The sequence below is a fragment of the Fukomys damarensis genome, unplaced genomic scaffold, assembly GCF_012274545.1.
Source record: "Fukomys damarensis isolate Sample0158 unplaced genomic scaffold, DMR_v1.0_HiC HiC_scaffold_32, whole genome shotgun sequence".
Classification (NCBI taxonomy): Eukaryota; Metazoa; Chordata; class Mammalia; order Rodentia; family Bathyergidae; genus Fukomys; species Fukomys damarensis.
The window spans coordinates 8,118,197-8,136,554 of record NW_022900944.1 but is presented as its reverse complement, the minus strand read 5'-3'; the positions used below and the strand labels follow the sequence as shown (position 1 = coordinate 8,136,554).

At 39.6% G+C, this 18,358-nt stretch overlaps 1 protein-coding gene and 1 long non-coding RNA gene across 6 annotated transcripts in view; one reads left to right on the top strand and one right to left on the bottom strand.

Moving 5' to 3' along the window:
- Positions 1 to 2,253, bottom strand: part of LOC109117611 — a 10,960-nt gene extending 8,707 nt beyond the window's left edge. Inside the window, exon 1 of the long non-coding RNA XR_002024913.2 lies at positions 2,172 to 2,253. This is a non-coding gene — a long non-coding RNA (uncharacterized LOC109117611). The remainder of the gene's footprint in view (positions 1 to 2,171) is intronic.
- Positions 1 to 18,358, top strand: part of Fam13a (family with sequence similarity 13 member A) — a 312,174-nt gene that overhangs the window by 250,432 nt on the left and 43,384 nt on the right. For all 5 annotated transcript variants that reach the window (XM_010610492.3, XM_010610490.3, XM_010610489.3 and 2 more), the window contains 3 exons: positions 4,263 to 4,304; positions 7,579 to 7,758; positions 14,189 to 14,375. In XM_010610492.3, the coding sequence (XP_010608794.1) occupies positions 4,263 to 4,304; positions 7,579 to 7,758; positions 14,189 to 14,375 (409 nt within the window). The remainder of the gene's footprint in view (positions 1 to 4,262; positions 4,305 to 7,578; positions 7,759 to 14,188; positions 14,376 to 18,358) is intronic.

Genomic DNA, 18,358 nt, shown 5'->3' with positions numbered 1-18,358 from the left:
CCCAGCTGCAGATTCTCCATACATAGGGAAAACTGGCTTATCAATTTCATAATCTATCTTGTCCCTGTGCTTTTCTGTGTCCTAATGCTCCCTTGCCCATGCCTTTCAGTACTTAGGTAATAGGGTTTGTGTTCCTGGAGATTGTTTTGGGTATTTTGATCTTCACTGTCAGTGAGGTATGTGAATAATAACTCATTTGATACATATAGAACAAAATGTGCATGCTGTATTTTGTGTCCCCAGTGGACTATATTGGTGAATTTTCTTCTCCTCCTCCTCCTCTTCCTCCTCCTCCTGCTCCTGCTCCTCCTCCCTTTGTGCCTGTGAGGCAGGCGTGGTACCATTGAGCTAAATTCCCAACCCCATGAATCTTCTTTTTAAAATATGTATCATTCTTTATTTCAAATCAAGAGATCTAATTAAAGAATCACTTGTTGACAGGCATTTGTGCATCTTATCATAAGCATTTTTTTCTGGTACTGTAATGAACCCAGAGCCTTTGATTTGAGCTATAGCCCCATCCCTTTTTTAAAATTTTTTATGTTGAAGTAGTGTTTTACTAAGTTGCTGAGGCTAGGCTTGAACTTGTGACCCTCCTGCCTCAGCCTCCCAGAGTGCCAGGATTACAGGCATGTGCCACTATGCCTAGCTATGCAAATTGTGGAGATGTATCCAAGCATATTAGGCTTAGGGAAATGTAGTTTTAGGATTGCTAACTGAAATAAAGACTAAAGGCATTTCAATATGTTATAGAATACATTTCAGCATAGGCTTCGAGTCTATTTTAAGTGGCCATACAGTAGAATATCCATTGTGTCATTACTACAGTCAGCATGAGTAATGAAATTAGCTCTGATGCTGGGGCTTGCTCATGAGCTTACTTTTTTCAATTTTGAATGCTTGCTTTATCAACACTAGAAAATGATCTCTTCATTAGCCTTGTTCATAGAGCATAGGAAGGAAGTCTCTTACCAAGTCAGTCTGGAAAATATATTTGTCTTATGTGTGTGCCGAGGTTAAAAAGCAAGCTACCTTGTAGCTGAAAGAAACTGTTATCTTTCCCTTTGACTTGTCTGATCATTGTTTCAGTGCTTTTTGTTTATCAAATCTCTGTCTTAGAATTTCCTCCATGAGTCAAATATAGCTATGGCATTGCTGTCACTAAATTTTCCTAGAAATCTTGTTGTTGGTGAATTGTTAAGCACCTTTTGGTATCTAATAAACCATATATGTGAGTGATACTACATCACAAAACTAAATGGGCTGTTATAGCTTTTTGTAATGACAAACTTTAGGGCCACAAGCTTGAATCTGAGGTTGTGTTACAAACTTTACAGTTAAATGAAAACCACAGGGATCCCTCACTAAGCCTTTCATGTTCTGTATGAAGAAACCAGTCCAAAGCTGCCAGGCTGACCATCAAACTGCCTGTGATTTCAGATAGTTAACTGCAGAGCCAAGGCCAGAACTTCTCTTTTCTGATTCCCAATGGAAAATATTTCTTCTCATTAATTCCTTAAAAGACATGAAATTCTGAATGTTACATAAACCAGCAACTCTAAAGTACTATTCAAAACATAAAATACAAATTTATCATAAATCTGATCTAAACTGGCAGAAGTGAATAAGGTTTAACTACTGATTTATTCTGCATTCTGAGAAAGGCTCTACTCAGATGACTCAGGTCATTTTTAAAGTAGGAAGGGAATTGTAATGTATTAGCTTTTATGCTCTAAGGTAAGCATGGATTTTTTTCCTATCTTTCCCTCATTACTTTGATTAGAATATTTTAAAATAGCTGTTATGATAGTTGAGTAATTGATTTTTTAAGGAATTTTAGTTGAAAGTTTTAAGAGCTTCCCTATCCGAAGTGTCTTCTATAAACCAACAACAGCCAGGTAACTAGAGAATGTATTTAAAATGCAGAATCTGGTTGGGGATGTAGTCAGTGGTGGAGTGTTTTCCTAGCATGTGTGAGGCCCTGGGCTCCATCTGTAGCACTGATTAAAAAACAAACAGCAACAACAACAAAAAAAAACATAGTATCTCCTTCCTTAGACCAAGACCCTCTAAATCCGTATGTGTACATCTTAACAAGTCCTGGATGATTCCTACACACATTGCAGTTTGAGAATCACTTATTTAGAAGGATAGAAATCTGAAAACCTGACCTGTTTATTGTCTTTTTCTTGCCTCTTCTTCACTTCTCTTAGCCTCTGCCCAAACAACAACAATAAAACCAGCCAGGCTGTAGGTTATAGTTCACTGGTAGAGATCTGGCCAGCTTGTACACGGCCCTGGGTTGGCTTCTCAGCCATGCAAAAATAAACAGAAAACACATCAGTCTGCTTTCACAGGCCAAAAGAAGGATAGGTCAAAAGTGTAAAAGCAAGGGGAGGAAACACATCTCTTCTTTCTGGGATGTCACAGCGGACCCACTGGCTAATGATTTATCTTTGGAATGTTGTTTAGCATCTAGCAGAACTGTGTTGTTTTCCTCTTCTAAATTTCCCTTTGAATCATTCATCTTGGTCCCACAACCAAGATTGTGTAACTCTACCGAGACACGGAGTACAGGAGTTAATTATACAGTGTGGCATTTACAGGGGATGAGCCACGAAGCGGGGACTGCCTGTCCCGGTAAGGACAGAGATCAGTACAGGATTTTTTTGTTGGTTATGTCCCGTGAATAACAGGCAGTGTGAGACAGAGGAGAAACAGCTGTGATGCAAAGCAAAGTCAAACACTAAATCCAGGCCTCCACATACAAAGATGACTGCAGTGCATTTTGCTTCTAGGGAGTAATGAATTGAAAGACAGAGTTGTGTGGTTATTAAGAGTTTAGGTTCTGAGCAAAAACATTCTTGGTTCAAATCCCAGTTCAGCTATTTCTTGGCTATCAACTAGTTATCAGCCTCTCATCTGAAAACATTTGTGCCCACCTCACAAGGCAATTATAAATAGGAAATGAGAGAATCCGTGTACAAAGTATTTAGCACAGTGTCTGCACGGTGTCTGAAACAAATATTTGGTAACTGCTAGATCGTTTTTACGTGTTTACTTGTGATTCTTCAAATGAACTTCCTTTTCAAAGAAGTATAATTGTATGATTTCCGCATCTGTGGCTACAACAAAGACCTGCAACTTGAACTAAGCAAATGCTCTGGACTAAAGCATGTTCACTGATCCACCCTGGGCAGTAAGCACCCCTCTGGGTGTATTAGTGGCAGTGATAGGGAGCATGGGGAAAGGAAACGCACACTCATGAAACCCCTTCAGGCGCTTTGACTTGAGAGAAAGATGAGAAGCACACTTAACATTGGGGGAAGCATCGGAGCTGATCGCAAAGCAACATTTTCATGTGTTGAAAATTACACAGCATATATGAGGCTGTGACTGAAAGGCCACCATCAACATTGATCATGAATGGCATTGGTTTTCCTCCCTTGTCAGAAAAAGGACAGAACTGTTAGGTAAAACTATAGTTTGTCAAACTATAATCGATTCATAAGTTTCTTGATCGGCTCCATACCTAACCTCTTTTAAGCATAGCAGCTTTTGAATCCTACCTTAGAAGCTGACAACCACCAGGGACCAGAATGAGAGAAAGTAATGATTTCATACCCCCAAAGTAGCTGCCAGCCTCAACCCTTGGCTGTGGTTATGTGAAAGCAGAAAGCTCCCCAGTAGTGTAGGATGATTTTATCAGTCTGTGTGGACCTCTTTTATTCTTTCAAAATAATTCAGACTTTGTAGACTATGGTGAAGCAGAGGGAGTTTATAAATGCTCAATGAAAAGGTTGTGGATCAACTGTTAAGCCATTATTCAAGCAGAGGTTTGGAAAGATGTTTCTATCTGTGTACCTGGAGGTGGGTGAATTTGGGCTGAGGAGAGCAGAAGGTGGGCAACAGCAACTGCATTAACACTTTGAGAAAATGAAAAGACCAGATCTGTGGCAGTGGGGTCAGAGGAAAGAGGTGGTTTTCCAAGGGCAGTTGTGAAACTGTCTGTAGGGGACACCTTCAAAAAGGAGGAAAGGCCACCATCCAGGAATAAGCGGGCAGGGCCACCTCTGTATCCAGAAACAAGTGTAAATAAGCATCCAGCACAAAAGGTTAAACGTTGTGTCATGTGAGGGCCACCAAAGCCCTGGCTAAGTTGTCCAGCCTGTGACTCCTTCGGATACGTGGGGCCACACCTGTGATCCTGCACCTGACCAGCATCTAACTTACTTGCTTTTTTTTTTTTTTCTTTTCCACAGCACTCGCATATCCCAAGTCAGCAGTGTTTCCACAACTGGAGAGTAAGTTATTTGGGTTGGGTTGGGCCTTTGTGTTTTGAGGTTATTTTTTTTTAATTCCCTTTCTGCTTTATTAAATAGAAAAAGAAACAATTCTAATGTTGTACAGTACTGGAAGACTAAGATAATGAGCAACCAGTGATTTTTAAGCCGTCTGTGTACAGGCGATAGTACTAAAGTAGGAGTGTTCCGCTTGAGCTTGTGTGAGTGTCTGATTGGAGGCAGCTCTGCCATTTAAAACTCCCAGATCTTTGTTCACCTCATTAAAAATAACGCCAGGGCCAGTTAATGTTTGCAGAGCAGTCCATGTGCTCTGGGAGGCACCTTGCAATAGAGAATGTAATTCAAGTATCAACCGTGACTTTATTTCCCACCCCTTCATCTTGTTGAGCCCACGTTTATGGAGTGCCTGCAGTGTGCACAGTGCAGAGTTAGATGTTTGACCTCAGACACTGCAGTCTTCTTCACAGGGATGCAGGAAGGAAAGCAATGTAGTAACAGCAGCGAGTCTGTTCTCCACTGGGCAGGGCAGGGCTGTGCTGTGTTAGTTCTGTCCTATGTGTCTTTCTCACTTGCACATAGACTCCAAACTTCCTCTTCTGCCCTTGCCTATCTCTCTTCCTGCACTGCTCAGTGCCTTGCAGTCCCCTGACCTTCTCTTGATGGACTAAACTGAGCTTATTTCTGCCTCAAACCCTCGGCAATGCCTGTATCTCAGCCTGCCTAGTTCTTTCTTGCCATTCACTTTTAGTTCTAGTATCATTCTGGGGAGAGCTATCCCTGACTCTCCCCTCCCTCCCCAACCCTGCCCTAGGTGTTAGAGTGTGTCCCACTGTTGGGCATTCCATTGCTGTATCTGCTTATCATCGGTCTTGCCCTACAGGAATGTAAATCCTATAAATGCAGGAGTGTGGCCTTTGTGTTCATGTGATCTCCCTCACACAAGAAAAGTGTCTGGCATATATTAGGCGCTAAGTGTTTGTCAAATGACTGAATGAGTGGTTCCTGGCCCCAAGACCTTTTTTTTTTTTTTTTTTTTTTTTTTTTTTTTTTTGGTACGGGGAATTGAGCTCTGGTCCTTGAGCTTGCAAGGCAGGCCATCGAACCGCTGAGCTAAATCCCTGGCCCTCCAAGACCTTTCCATCACTCCAGATTCTCTTCCTTTCTTGCTGGGACAGGGGTGGGCTTTTGGGAAGCATCTCTCCTTGGCAGGGCAGGGGTAGACAGTGAGGAGGGCGTGCTGCGATAGGAGGAAGAGAAGGATTAGAAGAAGCACTGATTGGAGTGAATTTGGATCTAAAAGAATGGATTTTCTCTTTCTTGTTGGGTGAGGAAGCAGGCAGAGGGCAGGACTGACTTCCTTAGCTTTGCCAATTTTGAAGAGATTCCAGAACTCTGCAAACACTGGCACATTCCTTTGTCATTTCTTAATAAAGTTTCCATCTTTTATATCTTACATAGTTTGGGAAACTGTAAATTAGTTTATGTGCACATATTAATTTACATAGTCCATATTGTAACACTATTAGATAATCTTGGACTACTTAGAATATAGATTAAAAAATAAAACAAAATTTCTTTTTTTGGTGGGAGGGCAGTGAGAAACAAGGTCTCACTACGTGATTCAGGCTGGCCTTGAACTCACTGTGTAGCCTAGACTGGCTTCAAAGTCACAGAGGTCCTCCTGCCTCAGCTTTCCAAGTGCTGGGATTACAGGTATGTACCACCCCTGACTAAAATAAAATTTCTAGTGCCCAAGTTAATGATGAGACCATTCTTGTTCACTGTATTATAATGTTTTAATAAAAGTTGAAATAACTACCAGTCTTATCATAAAACTACTTTGGACAGCCTTAAATTCTCAAATCCTGCCTAAAGAACAGCCCTTTTCAGTCTAAGCAATTAAAAATATATGTGTGATTATTTTTCAAATGAAGAGAAACATGCTTTGAGAGGTGTATTATAGCGGCACAGTTTGTAATAGCTAAAACTTAGAAACAGCCCATTTGCCCATCATTTGGAAACTGGATAAAGAAGAGGTGGTTTTTCTATAAAATGGAATACTACTCAGCCATAAAGAATGAGAAAGTAGATTCATTCATAGGTAAATGGATACACTTTGAAGATATACTCCTAAGTGAAATAAATGTCACATGTGTAAATACTGAATAGTTTCTCTGGTGTGAAAAACTATAATAGTACTCAAGATCCTAACAGGATAATTAGCAATGTGAAATAGGAAGAAAAGGACTAAAGGTATAGGGACAGTGAGAAGGACAGGGAAAGGGGAAAAAGGAAAAAAATACAAGAAAATGTAAAAATGGAATTAAAGTGTTTGTAGGTGGGGAGGGGAGGAGGGCGTGAATTTTTTTAAGGGGAAAAAATAAGAACCAAGACCTGTCATGTAGAGGTACAAGATCCCAGTAATGAATGTAACTGTACTGTATACCTAGAATGTACCAATAAATTCAATTTAAATTAAAAAAAGAGTCTTCAAAGGTAGCTTATTTTAGAATTAAATGGCATGATGATAAGCAATATTTAGACACATAGGAAGATTCTGCAGCTTTTAAAGTGATGCCATTGTATCATCCTGTATTCTTTTCAGCTCTCTGCGCTAACCTGCTTTCCTCAGTTTGAACAAGTAAGCTGTCCTTCCAACTGGAGTATATTTTGGGGTATTTACTACAGCATCCGTTTTGTGGATCACAGTTTACTCACTAAGAGCTTTAGAGAGATGATGTCGTGTTGTCATGAGGTGTAATTGTTCTGACAAGCTGGGGGAGTTCCAAGTAGCGATACTCCCTATATAATTGTATTTAATGGGATTCTAAATGTGTAATAGATATCCTAAAGCTGTTTGTGCCAGTTTGCTTGGTAAATCATGTCAGCATCCTCTGCAGAACCGGTGTGGAATCCGGAGGGAGCTTGCCTTTGTAAGAATACGTTTGCTATTATTCTACAAGGAAGGAATCTTTCTTCCTTCTGCCTTACATTCAAGGACCCTTCTTTCCTGACTATTTCATAATTACTGCTAGACGTACTGCGAGCATTTCAGTAATTCTAGAGTCACAAAGATGAGAGGCACAGTTCCCAAATTCCTTCAAGTTAGCTTTGTTTTTAATGCAAGATGCAAGTATCTTTAGATTCATGCATCACACTCCCTGTGCTCATAGGAAACAGGTATTTCCGATATTTGGGCATATGTTTTTGAAGGAAATCACTGATAAACTTGATTGCTTGAGTGACTCTTCATTTTATTTTGTTTCGTAACCAGACTCTTAGAAAGAACCATCCGGACAGCTGTAGAACAGCATCTTTTTGATGTTAACAGTTCTGGAGGGACAGGCCCAGAAGATTCCGAGTCCGGAACTTCGTTAGCGTCTTCGGCCGCCTCAGCCAGGCAGCGCCGTCGCCAGTGCAAGGACCAGGCCGAGGCTGGACATGGCAGAGAGCAGTAAGTTGGCACAGCGATTCTTGCCTGAGATTTCTCTGCTCTGCTAAAAATACACGGCTAAATCCCTCACTGGGTCGTAGTCACACCTCCCGCTCCTCTCCCTGTTCAGTATTTAGGTTACAGCTTGAAAAGTTTACAAGCTGACCATTCACAGCTCGGCTGACATTTAGAGACTCGCAGGCGATTGGTCGGTACCTCAGTTTCACTGCGCTGCTCCATGTCTGTGTCTGGGCTGCCTCCTGACTGTCTTGACCTGGAGATCCAGAGCCAGGGGAGGAGACGGTTGCTATCTGCCTTGTGGGAGGCAGTTTTTCCTTGCTAGTTAGCATGGTTAACTGCTAAACTAGTTTATTAGTCAGCAGATTTCCCCATTATACTGACTTGACGAAATACTAGAATATCCAATACTCTGACACTTGGTTGTTTTAGTATAAGAAAGTTAAGTCTAACCAAAGAAGGAAAAGCTTGTTCTTTATTATTTTAATAACTAACTGTAACTCTCTCTCTCCCCCTCTCTCACCCTTTTTACCCCTACTACCAAGCTGTCCACCCCCAGCTACTTTAAGAATTCTTCCATCACGAATTTCAAGAATAATCTAATAGTTCTATTCTCCCTAAAAAACATTTGGCAAAATGCTAGTGAACTCATATTAATCATGATTTCAGATGCCTAATAAAATGATTTTATATAGATAGCCAACTGTATTTACACTTTTTCCCTGAGAGTTCCAGCTTATTTTTATTCATGATAGCTTTTCCCTCTAAATATCACAAGGCTAAACAAGACCCTAGTCCTCCTTATTCTTTTTACCTAGACTCAAAGTCTATTATCAAAATCTTTATTTTTAAAAATTCCTTTTTGCTTAAAGAAAAACATAAAAATAGTATAAGTAAATTCTGTAATGTTAAGGACTATCTTAACAAATATAATCTTAGAAATAAGGCAGTGTCAGTGGTATAGCTCATGACTTTACAAGTGGCCTGTTTGGTACTTTTCTTTTATTTGTTTGTTTGTTTGGTTTTTTTTTTTTTGGTTTTTGAGACACATGATGTAGTTGAGACTGACCTAGAACTCACCATGTAGTCCAGACTGGTCTCAAACTCACAGTGATCCTCCTGCCTCAGCCTCCCAAGTGCTGAGATTACAGGCATGCGCCACCACGCCCAGCTTGTTCAGTACTTTTTAAAAAATTGTCTTGAAGCTGGTGAATATAGTTATAATATTCCATTTAGAAAACAGAAAAACTATAATACAGGAAATACGTAGAATTAAAATTTGCTACTGCCTGGGGTTTTAGAAAGCATTTAGGATGATAGTTCATGTTCTGCCTATATCTTATTATACAGCAAGTAGAAATTATTCACTTAATTCTATTCTTACCCTCTGCCTCATTTTTTGCTACACAGTATGAGGCTATACTTTGAATTTTTAGAATACTCCTTGTGTTACAACATTCTGCTTGCCACCCTCTTTGTTTGGACAGAGGGTGAGCAGGTGTAGTGGGGAATAGTACTGTGCGTGATAACAAGTACCCAGAATGGTGGTGTCAGTGGCAGGAGTGGGTCATTAGTGGCAGCAGGCAGTGGACAGCAGAGCTAAGATAAAAAATGGCCAGGAGCCAGAAAGGGCTGAGAAATTCGAACATAGGCTCTCCTCGCAGAATGTGAATGTAGCATTTCTCAAGTGTGAGGAAGTTTCTTTCATAAGTGTCTTGATTGTATTTAAGTAGCAACATGAGGGGGACAGGAGGAGGAAGAGAATGGTAGAGACTGACCGCCGATTACAGACTGTCGCCCGGGAGCTCTGGCCTTGCCCTTGAAATGAGGTGCTTCATCACTGCTCATCCGGGTTACTCATCTGGTCACATCACAGGAGGCGTTCAGGAAGAGGATCTTGGGATGCAAGCAGTGCTGAGCTCCTGCATGCAGCCAAAGTGACTTATGCACAGTCTCACCACACCCTTTTCCCTGGTGTGAGGTCTCGGGTTCAGAAGTCCCTTGCACAAGCTCCTTGTGTGCCACCCTGGTTGTAAGTTGCAGCCCACGCAGCCTGCCTCACTGGGTCACAGTCGTGCCTGGATCGTCCTCCAGCTCCCAGCCCACGCTGAACAGCTTCTCTCTTCTCCAGATCTTTTGGGGAGCAAGGTCCTTATCTCTCCAGGCCCAGAGCCGCCACTTGTGGTGACCAGGTTTGGCCTAGGTCAGCCATCCATCCTTTTCCCTCCAGCAGGGAACTGTGCACTCTCTGCCCCTTACTTTCCTTCCCTGACCTGTTTCTTTCCAGTCCATTCTTTGCCTTTCACTCACCTCCTTTTAACATGTTCCAGCACCTCCAGGTTGAGCTCAGATTCCTCTTTTAACCTTCTTCCTTTCAGTGACTTGGAAACGCCACCTGGAAGGCCCTCTGCAGTATCCCCAGGAGTCATTAACATGATAAATTCTGAGAAGGTCAGGAATAATTATTATAGTTTATAGCAAGTAAATGCTTAGACATAATTAATTCCGCTAAGATTTGCATTTCTGCTCCTGATGAAAAAATAAGAAAAGATGAAGCTAGACCTTGTATTATTCTATTCAAAATGATTAGTCTTATGGAGTGGTTGAAATGTGCTTCAAAAATAGACATTCATTTGTTTTATTATCTATTAGTTTTACCTCACAATTTACAGCTACAACCACTTAAAAAAAAAAATCCTTACCTGGCATGGTGGCATACTACTGTAATACCAGCTGCTCAGGAAGCTGAAGCAGGAGGATCACAAGTTCTGTCCCAGCGTAGGGCAACTTAGTGAAACTCTGTCTCAAAATTTGAAAAACTAAAAAGCTCGCAATGTAGTTCAGTGATGGAGAGCTTGCCTAGCATGCTTGCGGCCCTGCATTCAATCCCTAGTACTGGAAAGAAAAAACTTGAAGCCAGTGATGGCCATCTCCAGGTCTGATAAATGTGTCTATAAAGTCTCACTAAAGCCATCACAGCAACTTCTTGAAGTAAGTAATAGTAAAGATAGACTGAAACTGTAAGTTATTATTCTTGGTGCAAAGGATTCGCTATTTGTTTTAATTTACAGGAAAATAATAATACTCATTACTTGCTACAATAGAACTTTAAACAACCTATCATATAAAAATTCAATAAAATTCAGTGATTTTTTTCAGCATTAATTGAGTTTATTGGTACATTTTAGGGATACAGTACAGTTACATTCATTGTTGGGATCTTGTACCTCTACATGACAAGTCTTGTTTCTCATTTTTTTCCCCTTGACCCTGCCCTCCCTTCACCCCCTCTCAGTGATTTTTTTTTTTAAAAAATGCCATCTACCAGTGGAAAAAAGAAAATGTATTTATACACAATGGAGTACTACTCTGCCATAAAGATAAAATTGAGGTAAATGAATGCAACTCAAGACCATAGTGAATACATCAAACACACTTTTAACTATCACATGGGTTCTCATATATAACATATATATGATATATGATATATATATCACATATATATGATGTAGCTATAAGATAAAAATGTATATATATGGAGAGATCTTTTTCAGATGGATGGGAGAACAAGAGATGAGGGAGGGGAAGGGGATTAAAAATAATTAGAGGGGGAAAAGGATGAAAATAGAGCTTTTGCAAATGGGAAAGGGGCCAAGAGTTGGAACAGGGAGAGAAAGAAGGTGTAGAGAATAAAAAAATAATAAAGAACTAGGATCTTTTAGGAACATGACCAACTCCTCATGACAAATGTAATCATTATGTACTGCAAACATGTACTGAAAAAAAACTAAAAACTATGCCATTTACCAATAGACGTGATAATTCCCCAAGGAAATTTTCTGATGGAAATATTGTGGAATCTGATAGGTATATGGAAATATGTTTTGATAAATTGTCTACTTCCATGATTAAAGAAATTCATAATGACGTTTAATGCACAACATTTGTTAAGTGAGAGGGAGTTTTGAAAAAAGAAGAAAAAACACAGAAACAAAGCTTGTAAATAGGAGTGGAGGGGTTGAAGGGAGAGAAGGGGAATGGAAAAAAAGGCATGGAAATACGTCATGCACGGGTAGGAATTCCCAATCATGTATAGGATCATAGTATATACCTAAAATATACCAATAAACTTACTGAATAAAATAAAAATAAAAAGATAAGTGAGGATGATTTAATTTCCCAAAACACAATGAAATGGAGAATTGATCTAAATGTTTATTTGTATATCAATATCACATTAAAATTCTGCAAAGTTAAAAGAAAAACATACCATGTTAGGGGAATAAATAATAGTTCAATACTGTCGAAATATTAGCTGTGTAGATAGGATTGAGGAGGAAACCCTGAAAAGAAAAAAAGCTAGGAATAAAACCCTGGCAATTAAAATGAGAGGCCCAGAGATCTATGTCAGGTCAGATCTTTTATATTCAGTTCTGTGATGTCAGGTACACTTGAAATGGTCAGATGGGGCAGGAGGGATCATGTCCTCTGCTTCTGCCGTGAGGTAGAGCACTTGGCCGAGTCACAGCAGTACCCAAGAAAATGAAGGCTTCTGGAGAGAAGAGCAGGATTCCCTCACATAAACAGAGCCGCACTGTCAGGTTTTCATATGTATTTTAACACAGTGTGTTCCAACCATTCATTTGCTATTCCAAATGGTTATAAAATAAACTTTTTCATTTGATTTTCAAAAATAATTTTTAACTTCTGCATCTATCTATTTGGGCTACCATAACAGAATACACAGAGTGGGTGGCTTAAACAACAGAAATTTACTCTCTCAGCTCCTGAGGCTGGAAGTCCAAGACCAAAGTGCCGCAGGCCTGGTTTCTATAGGATGGCTTGCCTTGGCTCGCAGGCTAGCTTCTTGATGTGTCCTCATGTGGCCTTTTCTGTGTGCATGCCTTCCTGATGTCTCTGTCTTAGAAGCACTGAACTCCTGTTCAATGAGGGCCCTACCCTGATGACCTCACTTGACCTCGATTCCTTCTTGTCTCCCAGTGCAGTCACGTTGGGTGGGAGGGCTTCAACATAGGCATTTTGAGGGGCTACAACTCGGTCCAGCATAGCTTTCATGCAAGAAAGAACCTCCATTTAAAATTGGACACGTACATCGGTAGTTAGAAAAAGTACAAAGAGTGATCAAAAGATAGAACTTGAGTAATGAAACAAGGAATTTTGAGTTTAACACCAAACCCGTGGGCCACCTACGGAGAGCCCTGGTCTGGTGCGTGGAGGGGAGCAGTGTGTGAGGGGCACAGATGTGTGTCTGTCCTGGTTAGGTTTTCTGCTTGGCTTCAGTTAGTTTACACAGTATTTCTCATACATGTGTATAACTATTTAATATATTTTACCAAATACATACATTGTTCACATGAACAGTTATATCAAATTAAATATGTATAGCTAAAAATTACTAAAGATAGTACAACTTTGAAAATATTATGATAGTACTTAATTTATAATTTCACCTCTGTTATAGCCTAAGGATATGAATTTAGATTGCATAATAAATATGTAATGTTATCTTTCATTTGGGGATGTGGTTGAGCTGACAGTAAAATATGGCACCTATTTTTGCACTTTCAAACTCATTTATTTCAAGATAACAGTTTCCGGGTGTGGAGGAGGACATTAGCTCAGTCATAATGCATGTGAGAATAAATCCCATTCATTTCTTCCTTTCCAAGCCATTTCTTTCTTTCTTGAGCTATTGTATAGTTTATTTTTTAAAACTTTGCCAAGTAGTTTAATTTTGTGAAAATCTCCTACAGGAATGTTTAAAGTACTTTTTAAAACGGTTGAAAATATTAAGTGAATTAAATTCTGTATTTATGACATTTCTACTTCTGGTAAGCTTACATCTTGGAAAGTAACAAATCCATATTTCAGTTAAAATGCTTGCTATTACATACTTTTATTAATGTATGATTTCTACCAAGATTATCTAATTCAGTAGGATTTAAATGCTCATATGTTTTACTCTACTAAAATGTCTAGAATTTGGGAAAATAAATGTTCCCATTCTAGAGCAGACATCATATTTCTTTTTCAGATGCTATATTAATTTATAATATTAAAATCTTATTGTGTACCAAAATTATACATATTAATAGTTGTTATGAATAATGGAAAAATCTCATTATAAATTTGTACCATTTTCCCTGTGTGAATGCAGATTACTTCTGCTAAAGTACAAAAGCTGTCTCCGGTGGAAACACAGTCCTTGCCAGTTTGCCCCAGGAAGAATGTCCCTTCTGTTGTGCTGTATTTGCCATCAGGTACCCACAGGAGTGGCACTGAACCGAGATTTTGTTCATTTATCCACCTACAGGCATTCCTCAGACTTGCTGTACATATGATCGGCACAGTAGCAATATTATAAAACGTCCTTTCACCCTTTAAAATAAAATTGTTTTTTCTTCAATTCCAGGGGACTTATCAACAAAGAAAATATTCCTTCTGGCTTCAACAACCTCGATGAATGTATTTTGAATATTCAGGAAGTAGAAAAAATACATGAAAACACTTCTGATTATATTGGAGAAAGGAGTAAGCCTAAACGTCAGAAATCTAGTTATAAACTTTCTGAGCTCAATGAAAATCAAGATGGTCTTGTGGTAAGTGAATATTTTTATCGGATTTTTTTCTTGTAGCCAGTTAAGGAAAAGCATTCTCCTCTCTGTTCTTTGATTTATAAAAGAAATAAAAGTAATTTCAGCCTTGAGTTCCACAGAATTTTAGAATATGAGCTCCAGGGCAACCTAGAGCTGCTTACTTATTTTCATCTGTTTCTCTTTTCTTTCTTTGTTGTTTTGTTGTTGTTGTCATTTGTTGGTACTGAAGATTGAACCCAGGAAGCACCAAGTAAGATCCCTGGCCTTTTCAGTTTGAGACAGGGTCTTCCTAAATTGTCCAAACTGGCCTTAAATTTGGGTCATCCTGGAGGAGCCTGGATTACAGGCATTGGCCAACATACCCTGCTGTATTGGTTTTTAGTAAATATAAAAATTAAGGCTGATAATCGAGGATATGGCTCAGCACTAAAGCACTTGAAGGAAGTCTCTGGGTTCAGTCTCTGACACTGAAAAAAATAATCTCAATAATAATGCTAAAAAATATGACATTCTGCCAAAGGAACAAGGAGCAGCACACACTTTAATTTCCATATAATTTAAATTGGTCTGATTTTTATCTTTTCAGCATTTTTACATTTTATTTTTGTTTGTTTTTGTTTTTTGGTACCGGGGATTAAAATCAGGTCCTTGCACTTGGGAAACAGGTGGTGGAACCACTGAGCTAAATCCCTGGCCATACGTTTTACTTTTTGAATTAAAATTGTTTGACATTTTTTCTTATTTTTCACCATTCCATTTATTCTTAAAAAATGAATGAATGAAATGGAATACTACTCAGCCATAAAGAATGAGAAATTCGATTCATTCATAGGAAAATGGACACATATTGAGGATATACTCCTGAGTGAAATAAATAAGTCACACATGTGTAAATACCAAATAGGTCCTCTGGTGTGAAAAACTATAATAGTACATAAGATCCTAATGAGATCATTGACAATGTGAAATAGGAAGAAAAGGGCTAAAGGTGTAGGGAAAGTGGGAAGGGTAGGGGAAAGGGAATAAGGGAAAAGAAAAAAATATGAGAAAATGAAAAAATGGAAATAAAGTGTTAGTAAATCGGGAGGGGAGGAGGAGGTGAAGGGAGGGCAGGGACAAGGGGAAAAATGAGAACCGAGACCCGTCATGTAAAGGTACAAGATCCCAATGATGAATGTAACTGTACTGTATACCTAAAATGTACCAATAAATTCAAAAGAAAAAAGAAAAAAAATGAATGAATGAATTTATAGCAAAGTGAAAGAACATATAAGGAAAGAGGAGCAAGTGTCTTCATCTTCAGAAATATCTTTATGTTCAGGTCAGTTTCAACTTTATACTGTAGGAGGTATTTTTTTGCAAATTAATCAGAAGCAAAAAAGACATTAATCACTTATCATTATCTCAGCCTTGAACCTTAGTTTAATTTGATAAATAATTCCGTGTTTCAGTCAACATTTGTTCCATGTAACTACTTGAAGTCATCAGTCCTTTACGTTCATCCTTCAGATTCTCTGAAAAGTGAAAACCAAAATTTTATAATTCTTAGTTTTTTAATTAGCAGTGGAGGATAAATTTTATAATATAACATGAACTGATGACCTTACTTAACAAAAGGCAGTTTTACTGTTTGACGTGAAGGTTCTCTGGTCTCCTCTTATCTCTGACCGGTCTTCAGCTCTGTGCTGCATTTTCTGTGCATTCGGCACACATTACAGCTACTTTTCTTCCCACTTTCCAGTTCTGTGACTGCTCAGACACAGTTCTCAGCTTTCACCTGTGTGCAACATACACAAAGGCAAATCTAGGAGAAAACATAATGGAATGACTTCCCCTGCCTCCCAAATGTCTTGTTATTTTGTTTCTAGAGATAAAATGTTAACTAGAATGGTCAGAAATAATCATCCTCCTTAAATTTGTGTCTCGTGGAATTCTCAAAGAATCTAACCTTTGGAAGGAGTCATTGCACATTAACTACATTTTAACAGTGATGAACTGATGACATAACTTTGAAAAGTTCGGTGGTGGTTTTGTTTTGTTTTGTTTTGTTGTTTTGTTGCTGCTGAGGATTGAACCCCAGGCCAGGGCCTTGCAAATGCTGAGCATGGGTGTCGATATTACACTGAGCCATATCCCTAGCCCCTGAACAGTAAATTTTCAAATAAATGATACTGACTTCATTAATTCTTATTTAGCCCGTGACTTGCTTATTTGCCAAAGAGATTTATGCTGATTAAAAGTCTCAGCTTGAAAAAAAATGTACATTTTGAATCCTTTTTTCCATGAACTTAATGTTTTTTCCCCACCAGAAATACTGTCTTCAGTTCGCTGGGTGGTAAAAGTTAATAGAAGTGGAAAAACACATTTTTTCCTCGGGACTTGTGCTTGACTGACAAAACCATGGACAGAGACCCTGTTGACGCACTCTGGGCCGCAAGCCCCTCTTCCATTCTGGTGTTGTGAGTGTGAAGGCTTTGCTCACTCAGCTGCCCGGTTCCGTATTCCCACAGAAGAGTGCCATGGACCCTGGCTTTGTTGCGATGAATAACTTAAACCCTACCAGTGTAACATGAGAGAAAGAACTTCCTTATCTGTGTATTCTCAAAGATCTTTTCTAACTGTCATATTCTATGAATTTTAAAATCTAACCTTGAAGGTAACCACCACAAAACAAGAGTCAGGATTTGTAACAATGACTGGTATTTAGATCCTAAACTTGTTATGCATCTTAACTTCCTACTCATTTTTAACCATTTAATTTTACTTTCCCCAACCCTCCTCCAAAACCTTTTCTAACCCCATTCCAAGGCCAAACATTTGTTTTTACAGCTGAAAGAGAGGAAGAAACAAAGACAGTGAAGAGAAAAGTTGCATACATAGTTCGAAACTTTCTTTGTGCCCAAAAATATATTATATCTCGGGGATATAATAGTGTGAACAATAGGCAAAAATTCTAGCTTTCATGGAACTTACATTCTAATGGGGAAGCAGACGGTGATTAAGATAAATAAATCAAGCATAAAGTATATGAGATAGCGATGACTTCTTAGAAGAAAAGCACAAAATGGTGACAGGAATATTGAGGGGCAGAGGATGCACTTAGTAGATTGATCAGAGAACTCCTCCCCCAGAATTTGGCATTTTGAGTGTAAAGACCCAGAGAACGCAAGGAAGCAAACCACTGAGAGAACCGCAGGGCTGTGGCCGAGGCACCATTGAACAATCGGGAAAATGTCAAGAGCACGGAGACCAGACAGGGGTGGGGGCACAGGGAAGAGGCAGCGGGGAAGGAGAGGAGTTGAATCAGGGCCTCCAGCACTCATGGGGAGGATTCTACCCTTACTCTGGGAGAGGCAAGAAGCAGGCAGAGAGTTCTGGGTGGAACAGCAGTCTGGTTTCCTAAATTCCATGGGACTGCTGTGTGGAGGACTGACAGAAAGTGGGGCAACAGGGAGACCAGTTCGGGTACGCTTGCCATTTCTGGGTTTGAAGTGGTTTGAGCTAAGCTGATAGCAGAGGCAGTGTGCGTGGCTTTGCAGAAGGCTAGTGTTGCCGCTTAATGGAGCTAGGAATGGCATCCTGGGTTCAGATTTGGGCTTGCCAAGAAAGAGCTGCCTGTTAGACATCTAAGAGGAGGTATCAGAGCCTGGAGCTACAAACACGCACAATCAGCATGGTAGATGACGCTCAAGGCAGTAGTTGGAGAAGACACCCAAGGGAGCAAGTATAGGTTGGAAGAGTGGTCAGGGTGTGGGCCCTGCAGTGTGCCACCATTGAGAGGTGGGGAGATGAGAAGCCAGCAGAAGAGACCTAAGAACAAATGATAGAAAAAATGGAAGAGAAATGAAGTTTATTTGGTATTTTAGAAGCCACATAACTAGGCCAGGGTGATGGTACTTGCTTGTAACCCCAGCAATTGGGTGGCTGAGGTGGGAGGATTGCTACGAGTTCAAGACCAGCCTGAGCTATGCAGTAAGTTCAAGGCC